The sequence below is a fragment of the Anolis sagrei genome, chromosome 4 (assembly GCF_037176765.1).
Source record: "Anolis sagrei isolate rAnoSag1 chromosome 4, rAnoSag1.mat, whole genome shotgun sequence".
NCBI classification, from domain to species: Eukaryota; Metazoa; Chordata; class Lepidosauria; order Squamata; family Dactyloidae; genus Anolis; species Anolis sagrei.
The window spans coordinates 238528922-238555300 of NC_090024.1; the positions used below are offsets into that span (position 1 = coordinate 238528922).

Genomic DNA, 26379 nt, shown 5'->3' on the forward strand with positions numbered 1-26379 from the left:
TGATGCCCAGAATTGGACACTGTATTACAGGTGAGATCTAACCAAAGCAGAATAGAGAGGCACCATGACTTCCCTCGATCTAGACACTAGACGCCTTTTGATGCACCTAAGAATCCTATTGGCTTTTTGAGCTGCTGCATCACAAGACTGGCTCATGTTCAACTTGTTGTCCACAAAGACACCAAGATCTTTCTCAAACATCTTGAGTTTCCCTACAGCCTTCCTCTCAACCAATTTAACCCAAATAGGAAGCCAATGGAGCTGTTTCAGCACGGGTGTGGTGTGCTCCCTGGAATCAGCTCTGGTAAGTAATCTGGCTGCAGTCCTCTAGATAAATTGAAGTTTCTGGACACTTTTCAAGGGCAGTCCTATGTATTGTGCCCCCGAGCCACACCTTTCTTCATCTGAGGCCCCCATCTCTGCCAAGTTCCACTTCAGGTCCACTCTTCACTCCAATGATGCCTCCCTGCAATATTTCACTCACATTCCATTCTCTAAGGCTTGAATTTCACTTTGGGCTTCTTGGTTTTGCCTTAGGGCCCTATTCATCTCCACCTCCCTTCACCTGAGGCCCCCATCTCTTCGGGTGCCTTCTATACTCCAATTATGCTTCCCTGCAATATTTTACTCACGCTTTCTTCCCCAAAGCTCGAAATCCACCTCGGGCCCCTTGGTTTTGCCTCAAGGCCCTCCACACCTGACTTGACCCTGAGGCCCCATCTCTGCCATGCTTCACTTCACTGGAATGCCCTCCCCAGGGAAATTAGGCAGGCTCCCACACTATTGATCTTTAGGAAAGAATTTAAAACCTGGCCTCTGAAAATGGTTAAATATATTGCTATCCAATGGATGGAGGATTTACATGAGATTCCCCCAGGTAGGAAGCTGCCAAGCCTTGAAGCTGCAAGGCCATTCAGTGCTAATCAATGTGATCAATTGCAGCATTCACACTTTCTCCCACCCTGGGCATCATTCCAGTGATATAAACCCCACTTGCCTTGTTTCCAACAGATCTCACAACCTCTGAGGATGCCTGCCATAGACATGGGTGAAATATCAGGAGAGAATGCTTCTAGAATATGGCCAGACAGGCCGGAAAACTCAATAGCAACCTAAATGGGAAAAAATTTAAATGAACCTAACTATGACAGCAGCTGGGATGTTTTAATGGTACTACTGTGTAAGTTAATGTTAATAGGGTCTATCTTTTGGTTTATGTTATTTTGTATTTTCATATGGCATTGAATGTCTGACCTTCTATATGTTGTAAGCTGCCCTGAGTCCCCACTAGGGAGACAGATAGGGCGGGATAGAAATAAAGTCTCATTTGGGTTTGATGTGAGTTTTCCAGGCTGTATGGCCATGTTTCAGAAGCATTCTCTCCTGACATTTCGCCTGCATCTATGGCAGGCATCCTCAGAGGTTGTGAGGTCTGAATGAAAGTCTCATTCATTAATTCCCGCCATTGTTCACCTTGAGCCCTTTAGTTTGGCCTCAGGGCCCTATTCCTCCATACCTTCCTTCACCTGGGGCCCCACCTCTGCCAGGCTTCAGTTCAGAGTCCTATTTCCTCCCATATTTTAACTCAGCATCAGGTCCCCACATCCAAACACCCCATGTATCACTTCACGGCCATTTTCTGGGCCCCTCAGGTTTGCCTCAGGACCCTTTTCCTCCACACCTTCCTTCATCTGAGGACACAGCTCTGCCAGGCTTCACTTCAGGGCCATATTCACATCAGGGTCATATTCAAATCAGGTCCCCACAACCAACCACCCCATGTATCACTTCAGGGACATTTCCTGGGCCCCTTAGGTTTGCCTCAGGGCTCTGTTCCTTCACACCTTCCTTCACGGGAGGCTCCACCTCTGCCAGGCTTCACTTCAGTGTCCTATTCCCTCCCATATTTCACCTCAGCACCAAGTCTGAACACCTCTGCCAGGCTTCACTTCGGGGTCCTTTTCCCTCCCATATTTTACCTCAGCGCCAGTTCCCCACACCTCTGCCAGGCTTCACTTCAGGGTCATATTCCCTTCCATATTTTACCTCAGCACCAGATCCCCACAACCATCCACCCCATGCTTCACTTCAGGGCCATTTCCTGGGCCCCTAAGGTTTGCTTCAGGGCCCTTTTCCTCCACACCTTCCTTCACCTGAGGCCACACCCTTGCCAGGCTTCACTTCAGGGTTCTATTCCCTTCCTTATTTTACCTCAGCAGCAGGTCCCCACAACCAACCACCCCATGTATCACTTCAGGGCCATTTCCTGGAGCCCTCAGGTTTGCCTCAGGACCCTTTTCCTCCACACCGTCCTCCACCTGAGGCCACACCTCTGCCAGGCTTCACTTCGGTGTCCTATTCCCTCCCATATTTCACCTCAGCACCAAGTTCCCACAAGCGACCACCCCATGCTTCACTTCATGTATCACATTTCCTGGGCCTCTCAGGTTTGCCTCAGGGCCCTTTTCCTCCACACCTTCTTTCACCTGAGGCCACACCTCTGCCAGGCTTCACTTCAGGTTTCACTTGTGGAGAAGAGCAAACCACTGACCACCTGCTGCAATGCAACCTGAGCCCTGCTACATGCACAATGGAGGACCTCCTTGCAGCAACACCAGAGGCACTCCAAGTGGTCAGATACTGGTCAAAAGACATTTAATCAACTACCAAGCTTGCAAACTTTGTGTTTTGTCTGTTTGTTTATTTGTTTTGTTAAAAATGTAATATAAATGTCTGGTTGCTCCTGACACAATAAAGATACTTCAGGGTCATATTCCCTCCCATATTTTACCTCAGCACCAGGTCCCCACAACCAACCACCACAAGCTTCACTTCAGGGCCATTTCCTTGCCTCTCAGGTTTGCCTCAGGGCCCTTTTCCTCCACACCTTCCTTCACCTGATGCCACACCTCTGCCAAGCTGCACTTCAGGGTCCTATTCCCTCCCATATTTCACCTCAGCACCAGGTCCCCACAACCAACCACCCCATGCTACACTTCAGGGCCATTTCCTGGGCCCCTAAGGTTTGCCTCAAGGCCCTTTTTCTTCACACCGTCCTTCACCTGAGGCCACACCTCTGCCAGGCTGCACTTCAGGGTCCTGTTCCCTCCCATATTCACCTCAGCACCAAGTCCCCACAACCAACCACCCCATGCTTCACTTCAGGGCCATTCCCTGGACCACTCAGGTTTGCCTCAGGACCGTTTTCCTCCACACCTTCCCTCACCTGAGGCCACACCTCTGCCAGGCCTCACTTCGGAGTACTATTCCCTCCCATATTTTACCTCAGCACCAGGTCCCCACAACCAACCACGCCAGGTATCACTTCAGGGCCCTTTTCCTCCATACCTTCCTTCACCTGAGGACACACCTCTGCCTGGCTTCACTTCAGGGTCATATTCACCTCAGGTCCCCACAAGCGACCACCCCTTGTATTACTTCAGTGCCATTTCCTGGGTCCCTAAGGTTTGCCTCAAGACCCTTTTCCTCCACACCTTCCTTCACTTGAGGCCACACCTCTTCCAGGCTTCACTTCGGGGTCCTATTCCCTTTATTATTATTTATTATTATTATTATTATTATTAACTTTATTTGTACCCCGCTAGCATCTCCCGAAGGACTCGATGCGGCTTATACAGGCCGAAGCCTCAAAACAACAATACAATAGAGAGCATAACATCACAATAGCAAGCAAATCAGCAATAAACAAAATAACATAACACCACAATAACAAAGCAAATCAAACAATAAGCAAAATAACAACAATAGCAGTACATCAAGACATTATTAAAACTGGTTCGGCCGGCGCACTGGGGTACAAGGGTTAAAAGTGCTGAAATGGCAGGAGGCACGTGGGATTAAAAGTGCAGTGTGCAGCGACAATTAGTTATGCTAAGGTGCTACTAGGACTTGGGGTGGGGGTTCCTAGTCTGAGAAGGCACAACGGAACAGCCAAGTTTTTAAATTCCTTCTGAAAACGGCTAGAGTAGGGGCCTGTCTGAGATCTTTTGGGAGGGCGTTCCAAAGTCGGGGAACGCCCTCCCAAAATAAAATAATAATAAAATAAAATAATAATAATAATATCACTTCAGGGCCATTTCCTGGGTCCCTTAGGTTTGCCTCAGAACCATTTTCCTCCACACTGTCCTTCACCTGAGGCTTCACTTCAGGGTCCTATTCCCTTCCATATTTTACCTCAGCACCAGGTCCCCACAACCAACCATGCCAGGTAACACTTCAGGGCCCTTTTCCTCCATACCTTCCTTCACCTGTGGCCACACCTTGGCCAGGATTCACATCAGGGTCATATTCACCTCAGGTCCCCACAACCAACCACCCCATGTATCACTTCAGGGCCATTCCCTGGACCCTTCAGGTTTGCCTCAGGACCCTTTTCCTCCACACCGTCCTTCACCTGAGGCCACACCTCTGCCAGGCCTCACTTCTGGGCCCCATTGAAGCTGATTTTGGGCCCTCTTTGGGGAGATAAAGCGGGGTGCAGGTAAATATAATAATAATAATAATGACAACAACTCCCTGCCTCTTCTCCCCCCAGTTCCTCATGCATGTTTACCCAAGATGGCTTCAGAGTGAGGCCCCCTTTCCTCAGAAGCGCCCCCTTTTTCCAGTTTTCCCCTCAGGCCTCCTCCTCGTCCTCCGCACCGCCCCCGCCTCACCGCAGCCCGGCCTGCCTGCCTGCCTGCCTTCTTCCCGAGGCCTCCCTCCTCCAAGAAGCGCCTCAGAGACGCCTCCTTTTTTCCTCCTCTTCCTCCTCCTCCTCCTCCTCACCTGTCTCCTCTTCGCCGACAGGAAAAATCAGAATGACACCCAGAGAGAAGAGAAGAGCTGAGCTGAGGAGAACAGCAGAGAGGAGATTGAGCGACGTACGGGCGTACGTGCGTGCTTGCGTGCGCGCGCACGAGAGGGCCGCCGGGGGCACGCTCCCAACGTTCCGAAGCAGAGGCCCGGGAGCGCGCATGCGAGCGCGCGCGCGCGCGAGAGAGAGAGAGTGATTGAGACAGTGTGTGCGCCCGCCGCAGCCAAGACTGCGCATGCGCGCGCCAGGCACCTGGCCCTTTCCACTTCCAAAGGGGAGGAGCTTGGGGATTGGGGAATGATATAATAGTGTTGCTACTGATAAGGATGATAGCCATAGGGATGAGGTCTCAATTTGGTTTTCCAAAGCTTTTGGAATATTTAATAGTATAATAATAATAATAATAATAGTAATGACAGATATGGTGGTGATGATATCTCAATTCAATACTTTCTTGTTTTCCAAAGCTTTTGGAATATATAATAGTGTAATGGCCATCAGACTGGAAAAAATCAACTTCTATCCCCATACCAAAAAAGGGAAATGCGAAAGACTGCTCCAACTTCCGTACAGTGGCCCTTATTTCTCATCATGCCAGTAAGGCAATGCTCAAGATCCTGCAAGGAAGACTCCAGCAAGACATGGAGCGAGAGTTGCCAGATGTTCAAGCTGGGTTTAGAAAAGGCAGAGGAACGAGAGACCAGATTGCCAATATCCGCTGGATAATGGAGAAAGGCAGGGAGTTTCAGAAAAACATCTACTTCTGCTTCATTGACTACTCTAAAGCCTTTGACTGTGTGGATCATAATAAATTGTGGCAAGTTCTTGGTGGGATGGGCATCCCAAGCCCCCTTCCCTCTCTCCTGAGGAATCTGTACAAGGACCAAGGAGCAACAGTAAGAACTGACCACGGAACAACAGACTGGTTCAAGATTGGGAAAGGCGTACGGCAAAGCTGCATCCTCTCACCCAACCTTTTTCACTTGTATGCAGAACACATCATGCGAGGATGTGCGGGGCTTGAGGAATGCAAGGCTGGGGTGAAAATTGCTGGAAGAAACATTAACAACCTCAGATATGCAGATGACACCACTCTGATGGCCGAAAGCGAGGAGGAGCTGAGGAGCCTTCTAATCAAGGTGAAAGAAGAAAGCGCAAAAGCCGGGTTGCAGCTAAACATCAAAAAAACCAAGATTATGGCAACAAGAATGATTGACAACTGGAAAATAGAGGGAGAAAACATGGAGGCCGTGACAGACTTTGTATTTCTAGGTGCAAAAATGACTGCAGATGCAGACTGTGGCCAGGAAATCAGAAGACGCTTCCTTCTTGGGAGGAGAGCAATGTCCAGTCTCGATAAACTAGTAAAGAGTAGAGACATCAGACTGGCAACAAAGATCCGCCTAGTCAAAGCCATGGTATTCCCTGTAGTCACCTACGGATATGAGAGCTGGACCTTAGGGAAGGTTGAGCGAAGGAAGATAGATGTTTTTGAACTGTGGTGCTGGAGGAAAGTTCTGAGAGTGCCTTGGACTGCGAGAAGATCCAACCAGTCCATCCTCCAGGAAATAAAGCCCGACTGCTCATTGGAGGGAAGGATACTAGAGACAAAGTTGAAGTCCTTTGGCCACATCATGAGGAGACAGCAAAGCCTGGAGAAGACGATGATGCTGGGGAAAGTGGAAGGCAAAAGGAAGAGGGGCCGACCAAGGGCAAGATGGATGGATGGCATCCTTGAAGTGACTGGACTGACCTTGAAGGAGCTGGGGGTGGTGACGGCAAACAGGGAGCTCTGGCGTGGGCTGGTCCATGAGGTCACGAACAGTCGGAGATGACTGAACGAATGAATAACAACAACTGATAAGGATGCTAGCCATAGGGATGAGGTCTCAATTTGGTTTTCCAAAACTTTTGGAATATTTAATAGTGTAATAATAATAATAATAATAATAATAATAATAAATGTAATAATAATGACAGATATGGTGGTGATGGTATCTCAATTCAATACTTTCTTGTTTTCCAAAGCTTTTGGAATATTTAATAGTGTAATAATAATAATAAATGTAAGAATAATGAAAGATATAATGATGAGGGTGGTGGTGAACCACCGCCTTCTCCTGAGAAAAATGTACAATATCACAAAGGATTACCATCTCACCCACCTCATAGGAAACCTGCTACAAAACAGGAGCTTTTTTGTTGAGTTCCAGGGCCAGAGAAGCAGATGGCGGAAACAGAAGAACGGCCTGCCTCAGGGGAGCGTGCTTGCTCCATCCATGTTCAACATTTACATAAATGATCAGCCACTGCCAGAAGGGACAGAGAGTTTCATCTATGCTGATGATCGTGCCATTACCGCTCAAGCAGGGAACTTTGAGACGGTCGAACAGAAGCTCTCCGAAGCTCTAGGTGCTCTTACTGCCTATTACAGGGAAAACCAACTGATCCCTAATCCATCTAAAACACAGACATGTGCCTTTCACCTTAAGAACAGACAAGCATCCCGAGCTCTGAGGATTACCTGGGAAGGAATCCCACTGGAGCACTGCAGCGCACACAAATACCTGGGAGTCACTCTGGACCATGCTCTTACCTACAAGAACATCTGGCAGTGCTAGAAACTAGAAACAATATCATACGAAAGCTGACTGACACAACTTGGGGACCACAACCAGACACAGTGAAGACATCTGCCCTTGCGCTTTGCTACTGTGCTGCTGAGTACGCATGCCCAGTGTGGAACACATCTCACCACACTAAAACAGTGGATGTGGCTCTTAATGAGACATGCCACATTATCACGGGTTGTCTGTGCCCTACACCACTGGAGAAATTACACTGCTTAGCCGGTATTGCACCACCTGACATCCGCCGGGAAGTTGCAGCCAATAGTGAAAGGACCAAGGCAGAGACATCTCCAGCTCATCCCCTGTTTGGGTATCAGCCAGCACATCAAAGACTTAAATCTAGACATAGTTTTCTACAGAGACACTCGCTGGAACACCTCAGCAAGCGAGAGTCCAAAAGTGGCAGGCTCAAACCCAGAACTTCAACCAATGGCTGATACCAGATGAGAGACTCCCCCCTGGGCACACAGAAGACTGGGCGACTTGGAAGGCGCAGAACAGACTGCGCTCTGGCACCACAAGATGCAGAGCCAACCTTAAGAAATGGGGCCACAAAGTGGAATCCACAACATGTGAGGGACGGCCGACAGGGAGCTCTGGCGTGGGCTGGTCCATGAGGTCACGAAGAGACGACTGAACGAATGAACAACATACACACACACACACATATACGTACATATACACACAATCCTGATTTATATTTGATAGGTGTGTGCAAAGCCCAGAATCCTGATATATATATTTGGTGTGTGTGTGTGCATATAATATTCTGATATATATTTTGTGTATACATATTATTATGTACATACACACACACACACACAATCCTGATATATATTTGGTAGGAGTGTGCAAAGCTTCAGATTCAATCTCCCTTTGAAAGCAGCCATAAGTATGATGTGGCTCTCAATGCAAATGGCTTTGACACCCACCCCTGCTGGAAGTGATGTAGCCCCTTCCATTGACCACAGACATACCTAATGTATACAGAACCTCAAAGCATGCATGCAGGCATTGAGAAAGGAGCCAGTGCGCATGCGCGTCTGGGGGATTCTCCTTCCAAGGGGAGGGAGGGCATCCCTGCTCCAGACAATGCAGGGAATTGCATTACTAGGAGAGGCTTTTTCCTGCTGACATTGCAGGGGAGTTTGTATGCCAATTGCATTGCCTTGCCATGCATTGCCATCCCTGCAGGTTTCTCCATGCCCCACCTTTCTGCACCCATGGCCTACTTTCCTGCTTTATTTTCCTTGCAATGCAAACAAATCCTCCTGCAAGGGGTTCCTTACCGTGTTGCCAGCGAGGGAGTCTCCTGGAGCCTTAAAGGGCCAAAGCACACTCCAGTGCCCTGCAGCCAGCCCTAGCCATGGGTCTACTAAAGAGTAAAGCCCTTTCCCAAGCCAAGGAGGTGCAAAAAGAGCAAGGAAGGTGCCTGGCTGTCGCAGAAGGGATGCAGCCTTGCCTCTTGCTGCTGCTGCTTCTTCCTCCTCCTCCTCCTCCTCTTTGGCAGCCTCCTTTTGCAGCAATCCGATTACACTGCAGGGCAAATCCGGGCTCAACTAACTGGAGGGGGCAGAGGCAGCCCTTGCCAGAGCCACCTACTACTATATTTTGACATTTTAAACCATGATAAATTTATTTCACCCCTTTGCAAAGTCTTGCATCTTGAAGGTGAAACATTCTGAAAGTAGTAATTAAAAAAAAGGAAATTAATGAAATTAAAAATCTTTTTCCCTGACCGGGAATCGAACCCGGGCCGCGGCGGTGAGAGCGCCGAATCCTAACCACTAGACCACCAGGGAAAGCTGTTTGGAGTGCTTCCTGCTCCCTTACTTCTCAATGCAATGGGGATTTTTTTTTACAAGTGTATATATTTATTTATATTATTATTATTATATAATATTTAAATTATATTTTATTATTATTTTATTATTGTATTTTATTATTACTATTTATTTATCGTGTCATCAGCAACCATACCATTGTATTACAATTCTAACAGAGCGAAACAAACACACAGATTAAAAAGAAAAGGAAAACAAACACACAGATTTTGCAAACTTGGTAGTTGGTTAAATGTCCTTTGACCAGTATCTGGCCACTTGGAGTGCCTCTGGTGTTGCTGCAAGAAGGTCCTCCATTGTGCATATGACAGGGCTCAGGTTGCATTGCAGCAGGTGGCCAGTGGTTTGCTCTTCTCCGCACTCGCATGTCGAGGATTCCACTTTGTAGCCCCATTTCTTGAGGTTGGCTCTGCATCTTGTGGTGCCAGAGCGCAGTCTGTTCAACGCCTTCCAAGTCGCCCAGTCCTCTGTGTGCCCAGGGGGGAGTCTCTCATCTGGTATCACCCACGGATTGAGGTGCTGGGTTTGGGCCTGCCACTTTTGGACTCTTGCTTGCTGGAGTGTTCCAGCGAGTGTCTCTGTAGATCTCAGAAAAATATGTCTTGATTTAAGTCGTTGACGTGCTGGCTGATACCCAAACAGGGGATGAGCTGGAGATGTCTCGGCCTTGGTCCTTTCACTATTGGCTGCTACTTCCCGGCAGATGTCAGGTGGTGCAGTGTAATTTCTCCAGTGGTGTGGGGCACAGACACCCTGTAATAATGCCACATCATTAAGAGCCACATCTACTGTTTTAGTGTGGTGAGATGTGTTCCACACTGGGCATGCGTACTCAGCAGCAGAGTAGCACAGCGCAAGGGCAGATGTCTTCACTGTGTCTGGTTGTGATCCCCAGGTTGTGCCAGTCAGCTTTCGTATGATCTTGTTTCTAGCGCCCACTTTTTGCTTGATGTTCAGGCAGTGCTTCTTGTAGGTCAGAGCACGGTCCAGAGTGACTCCCAGGTATTTGGGTGTGCTGCAATGCTCCAGTGGGATTCCTTCCCAGGTGAACTTCAGAGCTCGGGATGCTTGTCTGTTCGTAAGGTGAAAGGCGCATGTCTGTGTTTTTGATGGATTAGGGATCAGCTGGTTTTCCCTGTAATAGGCAGTAAGAGCACCTAGAGCTTCGGAGAGCTTCTGTTCTACCATCTCAAAGCTCCCTGCTTGAGCAGTAATGGCACGATCATTATTAATTATTACTATTATTATTATTATAAGTGTATATATATATATATTTTATTTTATTGATTAAGCCCACTCCCACGCTCTGCCCTTTCCCCTTGGACATACACTTTTGCACACACAAAAAAAACTACAGAAATTACATTTGAAATATCAGTCTTAATCTCAATTTGACACTGAAATACAACACTGCCTAAGCTCCACTTTTTCCGAATGGAGCAGAGTGTTTGAGGACCGGGACATCCGTAGGGAGACCAAGGGTCTTGTTTATAAAGCTATTGTCCTCCCAACCCTGCTATACGCCTGCAAGACGTGGACAGTCCTGGAACGATTCCATCAGCGCTGTCTCTGAAAAATCCTGCAAATCTCTTGGGAAGACAGGCGGACAAATGTCAGCGTGCTGAAAGAAGCAAAGACCACCAGCATTGAAGTGATGGTCCTCTGCCATCAACTCCACTGGACCAGCCACGATGTCCAGATGCCCAACCACAATCCCCCAAATCAGTTGCTCTACTCCGAACTCAAGAACGGAAAACGGGATGTTGGTGGGCAGGAAAAGAGATTCAAGGATGGGCTCAAGGCCAACCTTAAAAACTCTGGCATAGACACTGAGAACTGGGAAGCCCTAGCCCTTGACTGCTCCAGCTGCCATATTGTCCAAATGCCTGACCATCATCTCCAAAATCAGTTGCTCTACTCCGAACTCAAGAACAGAAAACAGAACATTGTGAGTGGGCAGGAAAAGAGATTTAAAGATGGGCTCAAAGCCAACTTCTTTGAGACACTGAGAACTGGGAAGCCCTGGCCCTTGACCGCTCCAGCTGGAGGTCAGCTGTGACCAGCAGTGCTGTAGAATTTGAAGAGGCGTGAATGGAGGGCGAAACAGAGAAACATGCCAAGAGGAAGGCGCATTAAGCCAACCCAGACTGGGACCTTCTACCTGGAAACTGATGCCTTCACTGCGGGAGAAGATACAGATCAAGGATAGGGCTCCACAGTCACCTACGGACCCACCGCCAGGACACCGACCATGGAGGACAATCTTACTCTGACTTCTTTCCAACTTGGTTCAAACAGGATCCACGTTAAACATTCAAGATTCCTTTCACTTTCTTTTCCTCTTGCTCTCTGTCCCCTTTAAAGCCCGAGCATTTCAGATACAAGATTGCACCTGCACTGCAGAATGAATGCACATTTAACCAGCTCAATGCAATGGGAGTTATAGTTTTGCAATATTTTTCGCCTTCTCCGTCAGAGAGAGTGTTAAAAGTAGTATCAAACTGCATTAATTCTACAGTAGTTGCATCCCCAGCTCGTATCAAATATTAAATTCTGGAATATAGTGATTCAGACTGCAAATATAGGATTGGAAATACGATTTTAATGTCATTGACTTTTTTTTTGTGCCAGGAGTGACTTTAGAAACTGCAAGTCACTTCTGGTGTGAGATAATTGGCCATCTGCAAGGACATTGCCCAGGGGACACACAGATGTTTTGATGTTTTACCATCCTTGTGGGATACTTCTCTCATGTCCCTGCATTGGGAGCTGGAGCTGACAGAGGGAGCTCATCCACGCTCTCCCCAGATTTGAATCTCCGACCTGTCGGTCTTCAGTCCTGCCAACACAAGGGTTTAACCCATTGCAGTACTGGTGACTTAGCAAATTTATAACCAAGGCCACTTGCCCTTTTCCTATTTTCCTAAGAAAGAAGTGTGTATGTGTGTGTATATGTATGTGTGTGTATAACAAACCAGCAAATACATATGTACATATTTTGGCTTATAGATAAGGACATACCTTGGTTTATAGATATGTCATATCATATATGTCACATATATTGACATATCTATAAACTAAAGTGTGTACATATATGTGTTTACTGGTGTGTTTGTACTACAAAGGCTCCTACGTGGCTTGATGGATCTGGACCAAAAGTGCATACAAAATTCAAAATTATTGTGGGTTTTCAACTACAACATCTAAGCAATTTTGGAATGAGGACCCCAAAAAGTTAAATAAATTGCAGGATATGCATAGAAAGGATTAGCTACCAGCCTATAGATTATGGATACATAGGAACGCTGATTTAACCTAGGGCCCAGTGCATGCTCCATTGCCGTCTATGCTTGTGCATGCAAATATCCTGTCATATCTCAGCTGCATGCAGGATCCTAGCAGGGGAGACAGCGCAGACCACTTCTCCTCGCCTTTCAAGTTCAGCAGTCAGGATAGTTTACATAACATATTTGCTTTCCTTCATCTGTCCTCCTCCCACAGTCCCTAGGAATCCAGTTTATTATTCCAAGTAGGACAAAAATGATAAAGATCACACCTTGCCCGTGCTCTGTCTCATACTGTTCGATTAGAATATCTCTTGCTGAGCTGCTGTGAACACAGAAGGGTTGCCCTGCAGGATCTGATCAAAGACCTGTCTAGCGGTTTTTCCACTTTAATCACAAGAATCATATAATTCTAGAGTTGGAAGAAACTTCCAAGGCCATCAGGTCCAACCCTTTTCTGCATACAGGGACACGCAATCAAAGCCCTCCCAGCAGAGGGCCATCCAGTCACTGTTTTAATGATCTAGGCATGATTTAATGTGGTTTCATCTTCTTTTTCTGTGTATTCGTACATACTCTCCAACTGTCCCAATTCACCAGAGATGTCCAAATTGTCTGCTGTCCCACTTTCTCAACTGGTTTTAAAATGTCCCAGTTTCTCTCTTCCTCCCCCTTTGTCCTCAGTTTGCTGCAAACTGAGTTCAATATACAAAAATCTTTGCACTCTGTTCACTCAGCTGTTGGAGGAGAGGATGAAACTATGCATTTCCCAGTAGACTCAGGCAAAAGTAAACTGGTGCAGCCAGGCCCATAGCCAGGATTTCGATTCGGGGGGGGGGGGCTGAGTTTGTTTCAGGGGGGGGCTGAGTCCGAGTGAAAGAGGGTCTACCCTAGCAAACCTTTTGTATCGTTACCCCAATACCCCCATGCATATGGGTTATATTGAGCATGGTGATCAGATCATGATATGAATAAACATAACAGTTTAAGTAATGCACCAGTAAGGCCTTTTCGCGAACCACCATGAGAATTTCGGGGGGAGGGGGCTGAAGCCCCCCAAGCCCCCCCCCCCCCGCCACATGCCTGGGTGCAGCCTTTCCTAGCTTGTGTGTTCTTCCTCTTCAATAACCTTTATTATTTTTGATATATTTTGATGTATTCCTGCATGACAGCATAGTTGACCGACTAAACCTTCTCTAAGATTCTAATGTACAACCAATAAAGCTCATGCTTTTGCAGCAATGGAAATCAATCTTGGGGTGATCTCGACACATTTCTCTGCTGCTGCAGCAAACAAGCTAGTTCCATCTCCTGTGTAAGATCCTTTAAGAATTAAGACCTCTAAAGCAATTTGGATATAAGTCCAAATGCGGCTGGATAGTTTAAGACAGGACTGGGCAAACTTTGGCCCTCCCTCCAGGTGTTTAAGGAATTGTGGGAGTTGAAGTCCAAAACACCTGGAGGAAGGGCCTGGTTTAAGAGGTACAGCATCTGACACCTCTTATTAGATTGTGGAATTCCATTAAAATGCACACAGACATACCCCTTGAACCTAATGTCTGCCAATTCCTGGAGATCCCATCTGTCAGTGGCATTGGCCGCACGGCAAGGCAGGAACAGATCAATCACCTCAGGCTATAAACTACTTTATCTACAGCTATATACATTAGAAGTTACTTAACACTAAGCACATCATAAAACTTACTTACTCCCCGACCAATCGTAGCATCGCGAACACACAAGCAGTCTGTTATCAGTACTAGTCCACACCTCCTGCATTCCAGAGTGACGTATGACGTACGACGCAGGACCTGCATCCATTAACTCTATACACTTGATTTATGACCTCACTAGGAATGCCGTTCCCTATATGCTGCGTGTATTCCCACAGGAATACACGCGGCATATAGCGATTACATTTTAAACATACATACTTTGAAATCTACATCACAAATTGAAAACATCTCTAACACCATCTTCAATAACCTTTACTATTTTTGATCTATTATTTGGCCACACATGTCCCAGTTTTCATGTTTGTAATGTTGGATGTTGTGTTAATATGCTGTGTTGTATTGTGTTTGTATATGGGAGCTATATTAAGAACCATTACTGATACAACACATTGCCCAGCTATGTTTGAAAGTAATCAAAGCGTGCATCTCCAATGCAAAATTAATGCAGTTTGACATCATTTTAACTACCACGGCTCAATGCTTTGGAATCCTGAGATCCATAGTTTGATGAGGCTCCAACCCTCTTTGGCAGATAAGGTTAAAATCCTTGCAAAACCACAACTCCTGTGATTATATAGCTCTGGACCATGGCAGTCGAGTTTGTATCAAATTGCATTAATTTTACAGTGTAGATTCATCCTGAGTTAATTGTCTATACATTCAGGACATGACAGCTCAGTTTGCCTGCAGTCAAGAAAATAATGCTGCTCAGGTTGTCAGAGGTTGATCCAAAGCCATAATTCGAAGGTATGCTTCATAGGAACTAATCCTATCTAGGAAACAACAGCAGTAGGGCTGGTTAAATAAGGAAACTAGTCACCAACTGTGAAGTGAAAATTTGTGCGCAATTTTGAAAGCTGATCTAGTTTAGAACGATAATAAACCAATTGCGCCTTCATGTAACATAAGACCAGGCATTTGACTAATACTATATATTTTTCACAGCTGCTGTTGCTCCATAAAACTGATTCTGTAATTTTCATTTTACAGAAATGATTACAAAGCAAAGGTGAAGAACAGCGTGTCAAAAGCACTCCTGCAGATTATGTCTCAAGCACAAAAGCAGAGTGTGTAAAGTAGGGAAATCCTGCCATTTTCTTGGGGCTGCCCAGCTGGAAAGTCTCAGCGAGTGATCCTTCATGTTGCTGTATCTTGTGCAAAATGGCAAACCCAAAGAGGTATCTTTTGGATGTGCATTTTGGATGTGGACCGGGACTGTGGCACAGATGTCTGAGTGTCAGCTGCATTAAGATCACTTCTGACCATAAGGTCATGAGTTCAAAGCCAGCCCGGGTCGGAGTGAGCTTCCAACCAATTGTGTAGCTTGCTGTCGACCTTTGCAACCCGAAAGACAGTTGCATCTGTCAAGTAGGAAAATTAGGTACCACCTATGTGTGGGGAGGCTAATTTAACTAATTTACAGGGCCATAAAAAAGATTCCAGCAAAAACATGCGAAGAATGCGGAAGTACTTCATCAGTGTCGCAGATGGACGATGAAAGCGACAGCTCCCCTGGTGGCCAGAAAAGTTAAATAGCCTCTGACTGTCTGTCTATATGTGTTGTGTGTCTTTGGCATTGAATGTTTGCCATATATGTGTACATTGTAATCTGCCCTGAGTCCCCTGCGGGGTGAGAAGGGCGGAATATAAATACTGTAAATAAATAATAAATAATTGGCAGAATTAATGCAGTGGGTTGTTGTAGCTTTTTCGGGCTATATGGCCATGTTCTAGAAGCATTCTCTCCTGAGGTTTCACCTGCATCTATGGCAAGCATCCTCAGAGGTTGTGAGGTCTGTTTCCAACAGATTAATGCACTTTGACATCCCTTGAATTGCAATGGCTCAATGTGACTGAATCCTAGAAGCCGTCATTTGTTGAAGCATCCACACTTTCTTTGGCACACAAGACTAAAGACCTTATTAAACCTACAGCTGTGAGAATTCCATAGCATTGAGCCATGGCAGCTAAAGTTATGAGGAAACATGTTTAAATATTTGAAAGGATGTCCTATTGAAGATGGAGCAAGCTTGTTTTCTGCTGCTCCAGAGTTTGCCGTTTATTCATTCAGTCATTTCCGACTCTTCGTGACCACATGGACTAGCCCAGGCCAGAGCTCCCTGTTGGCTGTGGCCACCCCAGTCATTTCAAACCAGTCATTTCAAAGATATCATCCATCCACCTTGCCCTTGTTCAGCCCCTCTTCCTTTTTCCTTCCATTTCCATTTCCCCAGCATCATTATCTTCTCCAAGCTTTCCTGTCTTCTCATGATGTGGCCAAAGTACTTCATCTTTGCCTTGGATATCCTTCCCTCCAGTGAGCAATCGGGTTTTATTTCCTGAAGTATGGACCGGTTTGATCTTCTTGTGGTCCAAGGCACTCTCTGAATTTCCTAACCCTAGCTCTAACATAGAATCCTAGAGTTGGAAGAGACCTCATGGGCCATCCAGTCCAACCCCCTGACAAGAAGCAGGAAAATTGCATTCAAAGCACCCCCGGCAGATGGCGTTCCAGCCTCTGTTTCAAAGCTTCCAAAGAAGGAGCCTCCACCACACTCCGGGGCAGAGAGTTCTACCGCTGAACAGCTCTTACAGTCAGGAAGTTCTTCCTAATGTTCAGATGGAATCTCCTTTCTTGTAGTCTGAAGCCATTGTTCCGTGTCCTAGTCTCCAGGGCAGCGGAAAACAAGCTTGCTCCCTCCTCCCTATGACTTCCCCTCACGTATTTATACATGGCTATCATGTCTCCTCTCAGTCTTCTCTTCTTCAGGCTAAACATGCCCAGTTCTTTATGCCGCTCCTCATAGGGCTTGTTCTCCAGACCCTTGATCATCTTAGTCACCCTCCTTTGGACACATTCCAGCCTGTCAACATCCCTCCTTAATTGTGGTGCCCAGAACTGGACACAATATTCCAAGTGTGGTCTAACCAAGGCAGAATAGAGGGGTAGCATGACTTCCCTGGATCTAGACACTATGCTCCTATTGATGCAGGCCAGAATCTCATTGGCTTTTTTGCCACTGCATCACATTGTTGGCTCATGTTTAACTTGTCCACAAGAACTCAAAGATCTTTTTCACATGTACTGCCCTTGAGCTATGCGTCCCCATTCTGTATCTTTGCATAACCCAACACTACAGTTCAAAAGTGTCTATCTTCCTTCGCTCAGCCTTACTTATGGTCCAGCTCTCGCATCCATAGGTTATTATAGGGAATAGCATTGCTTTAACTATGTGGATCTTTGTTGCCAGTGTGATGTCTCTACTCTTGACTATTTTATCAAGATTGGCCATTGCTCTCCTCCCAAGAAGGAAATATATTCTGATTTCCTGGCTGCAGTCTGCATCTGCAGTTATCTTTGCACCTAGAAATACAATGTCTTTCACTGTCTCCACATTTTCTCCTTCTATTTTCCAGTTATCCATCAGTCTGGTTGCCATAATATTGGGGTTTTTAATGTTTATTTGCTCCCAGCTTTTGCACTTTCTTCTTTCACTTTAGTTAGAAGGCTCCTCAGCTCCTTGCTTTTGGCCATCAAAGTGGTATCATCTGCATATCTAAGTTTGTTACTCAGTTAGTATGGCTGAACCTGTTTCATAACTAGGGAAAAGGCTGACAAAAGGCTACTGAACTCCTTGGCAGATTTGTAAATAGTAGCAGGCCATAGACCAAACAAGAAGACAAGCACTTTGCTTTTCCAAAAGGATTATTTTATTTTACAAAGTTTTCCCCAAAGAATCAACTATACAGGAGAAACAGTCCAGTCAACTCCCTGTCCCTTTGAGGCAACTTCTGCCCCAACTTTCAACCCTGGCGGCTAACTTTGCCCCCAAAACTCCCCACGCACCAGACGTCACTTTCTGCAACCTTCCCACCTCTACGGTGCCAGGTTTGCACAGCATGGGAGCCATCCACCAGCGACACAGGACATGGGGAAGAACTCTACAATCAGCATTGTAGTGTTAAAACTTGCTTCTCAAAGGCCCAGGCAGTGGAGAAGGACAAATTGGAGCTCGCAGCTTTCCAAGGGTGTCTTGAAACAATCCACTTTCCTGATATGTACTTGCGGGCACTGTTAACCTCCCACTGAGCCTCTAAGGCACAGAAAGGTTTGGATGATTCAAGAGGCACCTTTGCCTTAGAATTAAAGTTTAGGACTGTGAATGGTTCTCAGCCTTTTGAAAACACTGCTGCGTCTAAGTATAACCAGTATCAAGTGGGAGAAAAGGGTCAGTGGCCCCAAAGATAGACTAATGATAGTGATCACAATGGATGTGAATGAAAAGCTTAAGAGGTGTCTTGAGGAGGAACCTAGCAAGGGAAAATTCCTATCCTTTTGCAAGGAGGAGAAAAGAGTCTCAAGGATGGAAATCTTATATCGTCCTTCTCGAAGCGGATTCAATGGGCGACTGCATAAAGGGTGGAGGCCTCGGTTGAAGAGGGAGAGAAGCAAGTTCTACGCACTCAGAGGAGAGAAAGCAACAGAGCATGTATGCACGAGCACAAAGCAGGCGTGTTTACAGTCACGCACCACTGAAATGAACACAAGACTCGGCACATCCACATGCGGTTAACTATGGTAGGATGCAGGACTTCGGTGCTTTGCCCCTTTCCCTCCCACCCACCCACCCCAAAAAAATCGTCACACTATTTCCCTCCCTGAAATATAAAAAGGTTATAAACAAGTAAAGCAGGTGGTGATGTAAGGCTTGTGTTTTCAGCTTCAGCTTCCGCATCCTGAAGGCAGAAATGCCCCTAAATAGCGATGCTAAAAGCCGATATGTTGTGAACTCCACTGCATTCCCAAAAAAAATAAAGATTCTGAGATTTATTAAAGCTAGAGAAACTCTGTAGCAAGCTAGGCAGTTGCTAAATAGAGGTCCCTTTCTAGGTGCCTACAAAGGAAGAAGAAGAAGAAGAAAGGTATATTGAAATTCCCCCCAACCCAACTTCGATATCTTAATAGAGACCAGATCTTTCCAAAGCTTACAATTGCGAAGGAAACAGGAGGAGTCATAAAATAGATGAAAGCTAGGAAATTATTTGGAACAGGAGGCGGAGCGCCATTCGGCACTCAAGCTTCCCTGTACAGCTAGCACATCTTGGAACTACTCTTCCCATATTGCATAAAGCAATCCAATTCTGCCTGCACATGAGGTGGGGCGAGGAAGAGGATGAGAGTGCAAGGCTTTGGTGCCAAAAGGGCTGTTCGGGTCAACGTTACAGAATCCCTTTCCAGACAGGAAGGAGGAGAGCAAGGTGCTCCATCTGGACACCTTTAGTGTAAAATATATACGTGTACAAAATACGGTGTGTTCACTTTATTGGACCTGAAGAATCCAGCAGCAAAATAATGTCTATGTATGATGTATGGGTCTCTCTCTTCAGAGTGGGACCTGGGTCCCCCACCCCCACCCCTCTTTCTTTTTTTTTTCCTTGCAATGTTGGGAAGAGCAAACGAAGGGGCTCAGGCAGTCAAGCGCCACTGTGCCGTGGACTTAGAAAGGTGCGTTGTCCTGGGAGGGCTTTTCAGCAGATGCCGGTGGGGAGTGGAGCTCGTCACCGCCGTTGTCCCTGCCCACCACTTTCGACTGCGCAGAAAGGAAAGAAGATGGGAAGAGGAACACATAGATTAAGGGGAGAACCCATTTGGCACACTCACAAGAACATCAAGCAAAAGTGAAGTCAGATTTCATTTTATTTTCCCTCTCCCTCCAAATCTCTTTTGAAAGGCAGTGCATGGTGAGATGAAAGATCCTTCTGACCCGTTCATGAAACAACGGTTCTTTCTTCTATATTAGCGTAGAGCTCAAGTGGCCTGGCACCAACTGATGCACAGTAAGAAGCTCTCAGCTACAAGTGGGAATTATGCCTTCCAGATGCTATTGTACTGCAAAATCCACAGCCAGCAAAGCCACTCGTGAGGAATTCTAGGAGTTGTGGTTAAAGACCTTTGCTCACTTCTATTCCAAAAAACATGCAGGACCGACAACATGGATGAGAACTGTGTGATCCTCAAGATCAAAGCTTTCCAAACATTTAATGTTGGTGACACACGTTTTAGACATGCATTATTTCATGACACTGTAATTAAATTGTTTTGTGGGACTTGGGTGGTTTTGGTTATTTTTGTTCTTTGTCCAGCACCTTATGGCATTGAATGTTTGCCGATTTGTTGTAAACTGCCCTGAATCCCTATGGGGAAATAGGGTGGGATATAAGCAAAGTATTATTATTATTATTATTATTATTATTTAAAACATCACAAGATGAGTCCACAGCAGACACTCTGCTGGCTGTTGTATTGGATCACACGTCGGACACTTCTCAAGTGTCTAGGACTATGTGATGTATCGGCGAATAATGCGTGCAGATCCCAGTAAGGTGGCCTTTTGCAGCTGACAGATTATAATTTTGTCAGCACCGATTGTGTTTAAGTGCAGACCAAGGTCTTTAGACACTGCACACAGTGTGCCGATCACCACTGGGACCACCTTGACTGGCTTGTGTCAGAATCTTTCCAGTTGTTTCTCTTCAATCCTGCTGTTGCCTGAGATTGCAACATTGATGGTCCATACTTGGTTTTTTAATATGATCGTGAGGTCAGGAGTATTGTGCTCCAAAACTCAGTCAGTCTGAATTCAGAAGTCCCAGAATATTTATTATTATTTATTCATTTGTATACCGCTCTTCTCAGCCCTTAGGCGACTCAGAGCAGTTAACAACAACAGTTTGATGATGATGATGATGATTATTATTATTATTAGTAGTAGTAGTAGTATTATATTTTACTAGCAAATTGGAGGTTAGGCCAACCCCTTCTAAGAGATACAGACACATAAATAATAATCATAATTTGCTCCTAGTAATATTACTATATAGCCAAACACAAGCAATGGTGAGGAATGCTGGGCACTAAGTTTAAGACACTGAACCGAGAGGCCTGAAAATTCCCAACTTTGCTAACAAATCTAGAAAGATCAGACTTAATTTACAACTAGAAAAACAGCCTCATAAGAAAGCTGGGTGGCTGTCTACTTGATTATTCCGTATCTGCCTTCGAAACCTTGGTCCCAAACTTTCTCATCTGAATAAAAATCTCAATCTATAGAGAAACCAGCTCTCAGGGTGCCATTGTGTTGGTGTGTGACCATGGACTAAAAGCCAGACTCGGCTTAGCCAATGTAGATTTGACTGCAGAAAGATGAGGTCACAAGGACCAGAGAAAGCACAGCGTTTACCTTGATGTCCAATTATGTGCCTACGTTTTCCTGTGCAAAAACAGAATGATCTGCCTAAACCTTGCAAAATGCCTTCACTCTGAGCCCACCCAGCCCTCTAACATGGAAGGCAACTTTCTTATCCAGCGCAGAAATGCTTTCACCCCACATATGTGGTAGCACTGAATCAAGTCGCAGGGTGAATAGTTACCTTTATGGTTCCAACTCGGTCTTCGAAAGACTTGAAGGTTGCAGAGTTTCTTAAAAGAAAAAATAAATAAATGTAAGACAATAAATCGTGGTAGCGCATCAGACATTTGGACTTGGTATTCATGCAGGCCTTTCACTTGCATTGAGGCGTCTGGGGATATCTCAAGTACATTCATGGCTTTTGAAAAACTCAAGAGTGGCAAGCAAGGCTACAACATATGCTTCGCTTTGGTATAAGCCTGAACTGCCACTCTTCATAGAAATACAGGCATACACAACCGCAGCCAAAGTACACATTAGAGCTTCAGTGAAGCTCAAAAGTGCCACGCATTTTCTCCAAAAATTTTACCTCCATAAGAGTTAGATGCTTTTGAAATGATCTCACGAAAAGGACATTTAGCCCTCACTTAAGAGTACAAAGTGTACAAAGTATAAGAAAGCAAGCAATCTAATCGTAACATCCCAATTGCCATGTTTGTTAGAATATTTTTAATAATAGTCGCCTGCAATCCAGCCCAATTGGGACTTCGTTCTTTTGTGTGCCTTCGAACAAGTCATTGCCAATGTATGGAAAACTTAAGGCAAATGCCATTTCTTGAAGCTGAGAAAGTGTGACTAAACCAAGGTCACACTGTGCGTTTTCATAGCCGAACAGGGATTTAAATCACAATCTACAGAGCTCTGTGTCTGGTTTTACTATGCTTTTTTATATTGTTGATTTTGTTATGATGTACTTTGTTATTGTATGTTTATTATGTTGTATTATTTTGGGCTTGGCCTCATGTTAGCCGCACCCAGTCCCCTTTGGGGAGATGGTGGCGGGTTATAAATAAAGTGTATTATTATTATTATTATTATTATTATTATTATTATTATTATTATATAACCCAGCACTCAAACCATTATACCATACTAGCTTCAACCTGGAACATTTTTGGGGAGATCATAAGTATATTTTATATATATTTTTAAATACACCAGCTGCATTTTAAAAACTATGTGAATTTTAAAAGAAATTATTATAAATGTTTACGTTTTTGTAGTATTCATTAGTTTAATTCAAACTGTGAACCACCTTAACTCCCATGTTGGGAAATTGGTGAGACATGAATAAAGTAAAATGAAATATCTATCCTAATACTTCTTATGCTGTAGGTGATCAGCAGGGTTTCTTTCCCAATGTGACAGGGACCGGATCTTTGATAACCAGGGTGTTTCTCTTTTCTCGAAACCTGCTGCAGGTTGGTCCACAGACAACCACTTTGACAATACTGAAGGCTTTCACATTACATAAATATAGCGCTATGATGCCATTATAACTGCCGTGGCAGCATCTATGGAATCCTGGGGCTTTTCGTTTGGTGTGTCACCTGAGCTCTGAGCTAAGCATTTCTAAATAACCCTGCCTAGACTGTAAATCCCAGGATTTCATTGGGTGCAGCCATGGTAACTAAAGTGGAATCATAGTGCAATATAAAAAGGGTTCTGGTTTAGTTAATGATTACAGCTTGAAAGCTGAAGAAATAAGTGCTTACTGGCTTTCCAGTTAGATACTGTTTTCAGTTTGCCCTTCTCGTTGACACATGAAAAGGCCCACATCTGTCTCCGACTTCAATGAGCCATCTCCACAGGCATGCCTCTTTCATATCCGCATGCCTGCCTTCAAGTCACCTTATGGCTACCCCGTGAATTTCAGAACGTTTTCTGAGGCAACAATACTCAAAGAAGTGGTTTTGCCAATTCTCAGCTTTGAAATATAACTTTGAAATATTGTTATTTTGAAATATAACTTTGAACTATTGTCAGCTTTGAAATATTGTTATTGTTTATTGCTTATTGTGTTTTTTTTGTTTTTGAGTTTTATTTTAACTCTTTGTATTGATCATTTGTTACCGTCTTTGTTTATTGATGTGCTGTGGGCTTGGCCTCATGTAAGCCACACAGAGTCCCTTGGGGAGATGGTAGTGGGGTACAAATAAAGTTTTATTTAATTATTATTATTATTATTATTATTATTATTATTATTATTGACAGCACCTGACATCACATGGGTGGTTCCCCATCCAAAAACCAACCAGGCTGGCCTCTGCTTGGCTTCCAACATCAGATGAGGCCAGGCGCCTTTAGGGTATTTACAAAAACGCAGTGATATTGCTATCCTTCTGAGTGTTTTTCATTCATTGCTGAAAACTAATTTAAGTCTGGTAGACTTTTGCTGGCTGTGGCAGATACTGTCCTGGTTTTAACTTCTATATCCTTGGTTGGTTGGTTTATATCACTATCTTCTAAAAGATTAAACTAAAATATTTAGTTATTGCAAACTCCCTTGGTAGGTAACAAAACCAACAAGGGTACTGATTTTGCACTGGAAGGGTGGAATACCAATATTTTCATACATAAACATTTTGTTTGGTTGAATATAACTGTGATTGCTACAGTTTGCTCTAAGAACCTCGTAAAAGAACAAATATAAGTTCCAAGTTCTGGTGCACTTTTGATGAAGCAGCTCACCAGTAACTTTCTTGTCCCTACTTGAAGTTCCGCACTTTATACCGGCCCGCACTTTACACTGGCTTACGTCCTACCTTAACGTGTTATGACAGTATTTCCTGCCCAGTTTACCTTATTGTTGCACTCATTGAATCTGTACCTCAGTTATGTTTCTTTCAGCTGTATTGCTTTTATATTGCTTTCAATTGTATTGTTACTTGTTTTATCTGATGTTTTAATTGGTTAAAGTGTTTTACATGTGTGTTTTAATTGCAATCTTGGGCGTGTCCCTTGTAAGACACCCTGAGTCCCCTAGGAGAGATGGTTGGCGGGGTATAAAAATAAAGTTGTTGTTATTATTATTATTATTATTATTATTATTATTGACTGCACGGCGCTCCGTGCAGTCATGCTGGCCACATGACATTGGAGGTGTCTATGGACAACGCCTTAGAAATGGAGATGAGCACCACACCCTAGAGTCAGACATGACTGGACGTAATGTCAGGGGGACAACCTTTATCTAACCTATTATTATGATTATGATTATGATTATTATTATTATTATGTCTTAACGGTAATTGTAATTCCATCCTAAACCCTGAAAGATGATATCACACGTTCCTGTGTCATCCTGCCCACCACCCTTTTAGCATATACCACGGCATTCACTGTAAATAGAGGTCTTGCAAAAGAGATAGGAGTTCCACCACATTACCTCATAGCTGGCATACTTATCGAGTGACGAATGGAGTAGCTGCTACTCGGAAGCATTAAGGGAAAGTAGGAAATATTAGGAGCGGTTAAAATGCCACCGTGCCCAGTCATCCAAAATAGCCCCAGTCACACAGATGAGAAACATCCGAGAACCATCTTCAGTGCTAGAATGATTCCAGTAATACTTTATGGCATGAAGGTCCCACTTATGATTCCAATGGTTCTCAACCTGGTGTCCCCAGATGTTTTTGGCCTACAACTCCCAGAAATCCTAACAGCTGATAAACTGGCTGAGGTTTCTGGGAGTTGTAGGCCAAAAACATCTGGGGACACCAGGTTGAGAACCACTGTATTATTCCATTGACCTTTCCCTTCAACTACTACACTAAGCCATACAGCAAAGTGTACCATATGGACAGCTTTCCATATTACGTCTACTAATTCACAAAATCACAGACATTGAAAGAATCACCGATCCAACTCCCTGCTCAAGGCAGGATTTCCAGACTCTTTTTGGAGATGACCAGAGAAGGAGACCTCACTACCTGTCAAGACCATTGGTTCCACTGCTGAACTGCTCTCATGGTCAAGACGTTCCTTTCAATGGTCAATCGAAATCTATCCTCCTATAACTTAACAATCATTAAACCTACCCTCCAAAGCAGCAAAGAGGAAGTTTGCACCCTTCTCTTTCTGCCAGACTTTAATGTATTCACTCATATGTTTTGCTCCAACTTTTCTAGATCTATTCCACTTCAACTTGTCTATATCTTTCAGTTCAAAAGGGTTGTTCCTCAGGACCAGAGATAACTACAAAAATGGGCTTTGGATTAAGAACAAAGAAATGTTATCCTACCGATAACAAAACTGGACACAAAATATAATTGTGTGCCTTGGGTGATTAAAACTAAGAGAGGAAAATGACCAGACAAGGCCAGAAGCATCTATGTATGTCTGAACTGCTTAGGAAATATAAGTCAGATCAGTCACTGCCTCAAGGAACTTGCAATAGGAATCCTTCCTCAGGAAAAAAGGATTTGACTGCTCTGCTGTGTAGGAAGAGGGACTTTTGGTGTAATAGTATTTTAGTGATACTCTCCAAGTCCCGCATTTCACTGCAAATGGCAGCTCACTGCAATAAGACCGATGCAATGAGACGGAGCAGACTGCAATTCTACTGCAAGGAGCACCTCTCTGTCTCCACTGGGAGCCAATGCGTCCACAGCACGCACCATTTAATTTAAGGGGAAGACTTTTAATACTCTGTTCTGCCCAACAGACTTGGGGAGAGATGCATCTGGTCCATGACCAAGGCCTGAAGATACAGCTAAATAAAGAAAAAGACAGGGCAACGCAGCCATGTCAATGCCGCAAAGCAGAACAGAATCAGTGTGACATTTGTGTGGCCTCAGCGCAGCCTGACTCTGTTTGG

At 44.8% G+C, this 26379-nt stretch overlaps 2 protein-coding genes and 1 non-coding gene across 11 annotated transcripts in view; all 3 read right to left on the bottom strand.

The window, feature by feature from the left end:
• DNAJC5 (DnaJ heat shock protein family (Hsp40) member C5) overlaps positions 1-8944 on the bottom strand; it is a 67130-nt gene extending 58186 nt beyond the window's left edge. The window contains exon 1 of one of the 2 annotated variants that reach the window (XM_060771914.2): positions 8736-8944. The gene's annotated coding sequence lies outside the window, so the exon portion shown is untranslated. Of the gene's footprint in view, positions 1-4788; positions 4922-8735 lie in introns of those variants that run through there. The other variant, XM_060771913.2, reaches the window with a different exon arrangement.
• A 232-nt stretch (positions 8945-9176) lies between these two features.
• Positions 9177-9248, bottom strand: TRNAE-CUC (transfer RNA glutamic acid (anticodon CUC)). The gene has a single exon. It is a non-coding gene; the product is annotated as a tRNA-Glu (tRNA).
• Positions 9249-17998: 8750 nt separating this feature from the next.
• The window catches only part of TPD52L2 (TPD52 like 2), a 42782-nt gene continuing 34401 nt past the window's right edge, over positions 17999-26379 (bottom strand). For 6 of the 8 annotated variants that reach the window (XM_060771906.2, XM_060771908.2, XM_060771905.2 and 3 more), the window contains 3 exons: positions 24949-24990; positions 21742-21790; positions 17999-19901 (listed from right to left, as the gene is read on the bottom strand). In XM_060771906.2, coding sequence (XP_060627889.1) covers positions 19809-19901; positions 21742-21790; positions 24949-24990 — 184 coding nt within the window. In that variant the 3' untranslated portion in view covers positions 17999-19808. The remainder of the gene's footprint in view (positions 19902-21741; positions 21791-24948; positions 24991-26379) is intronic. The other 2 variants (XM_060771909.2, XM_067468255.1) reach the window with 1 other exon arrangement.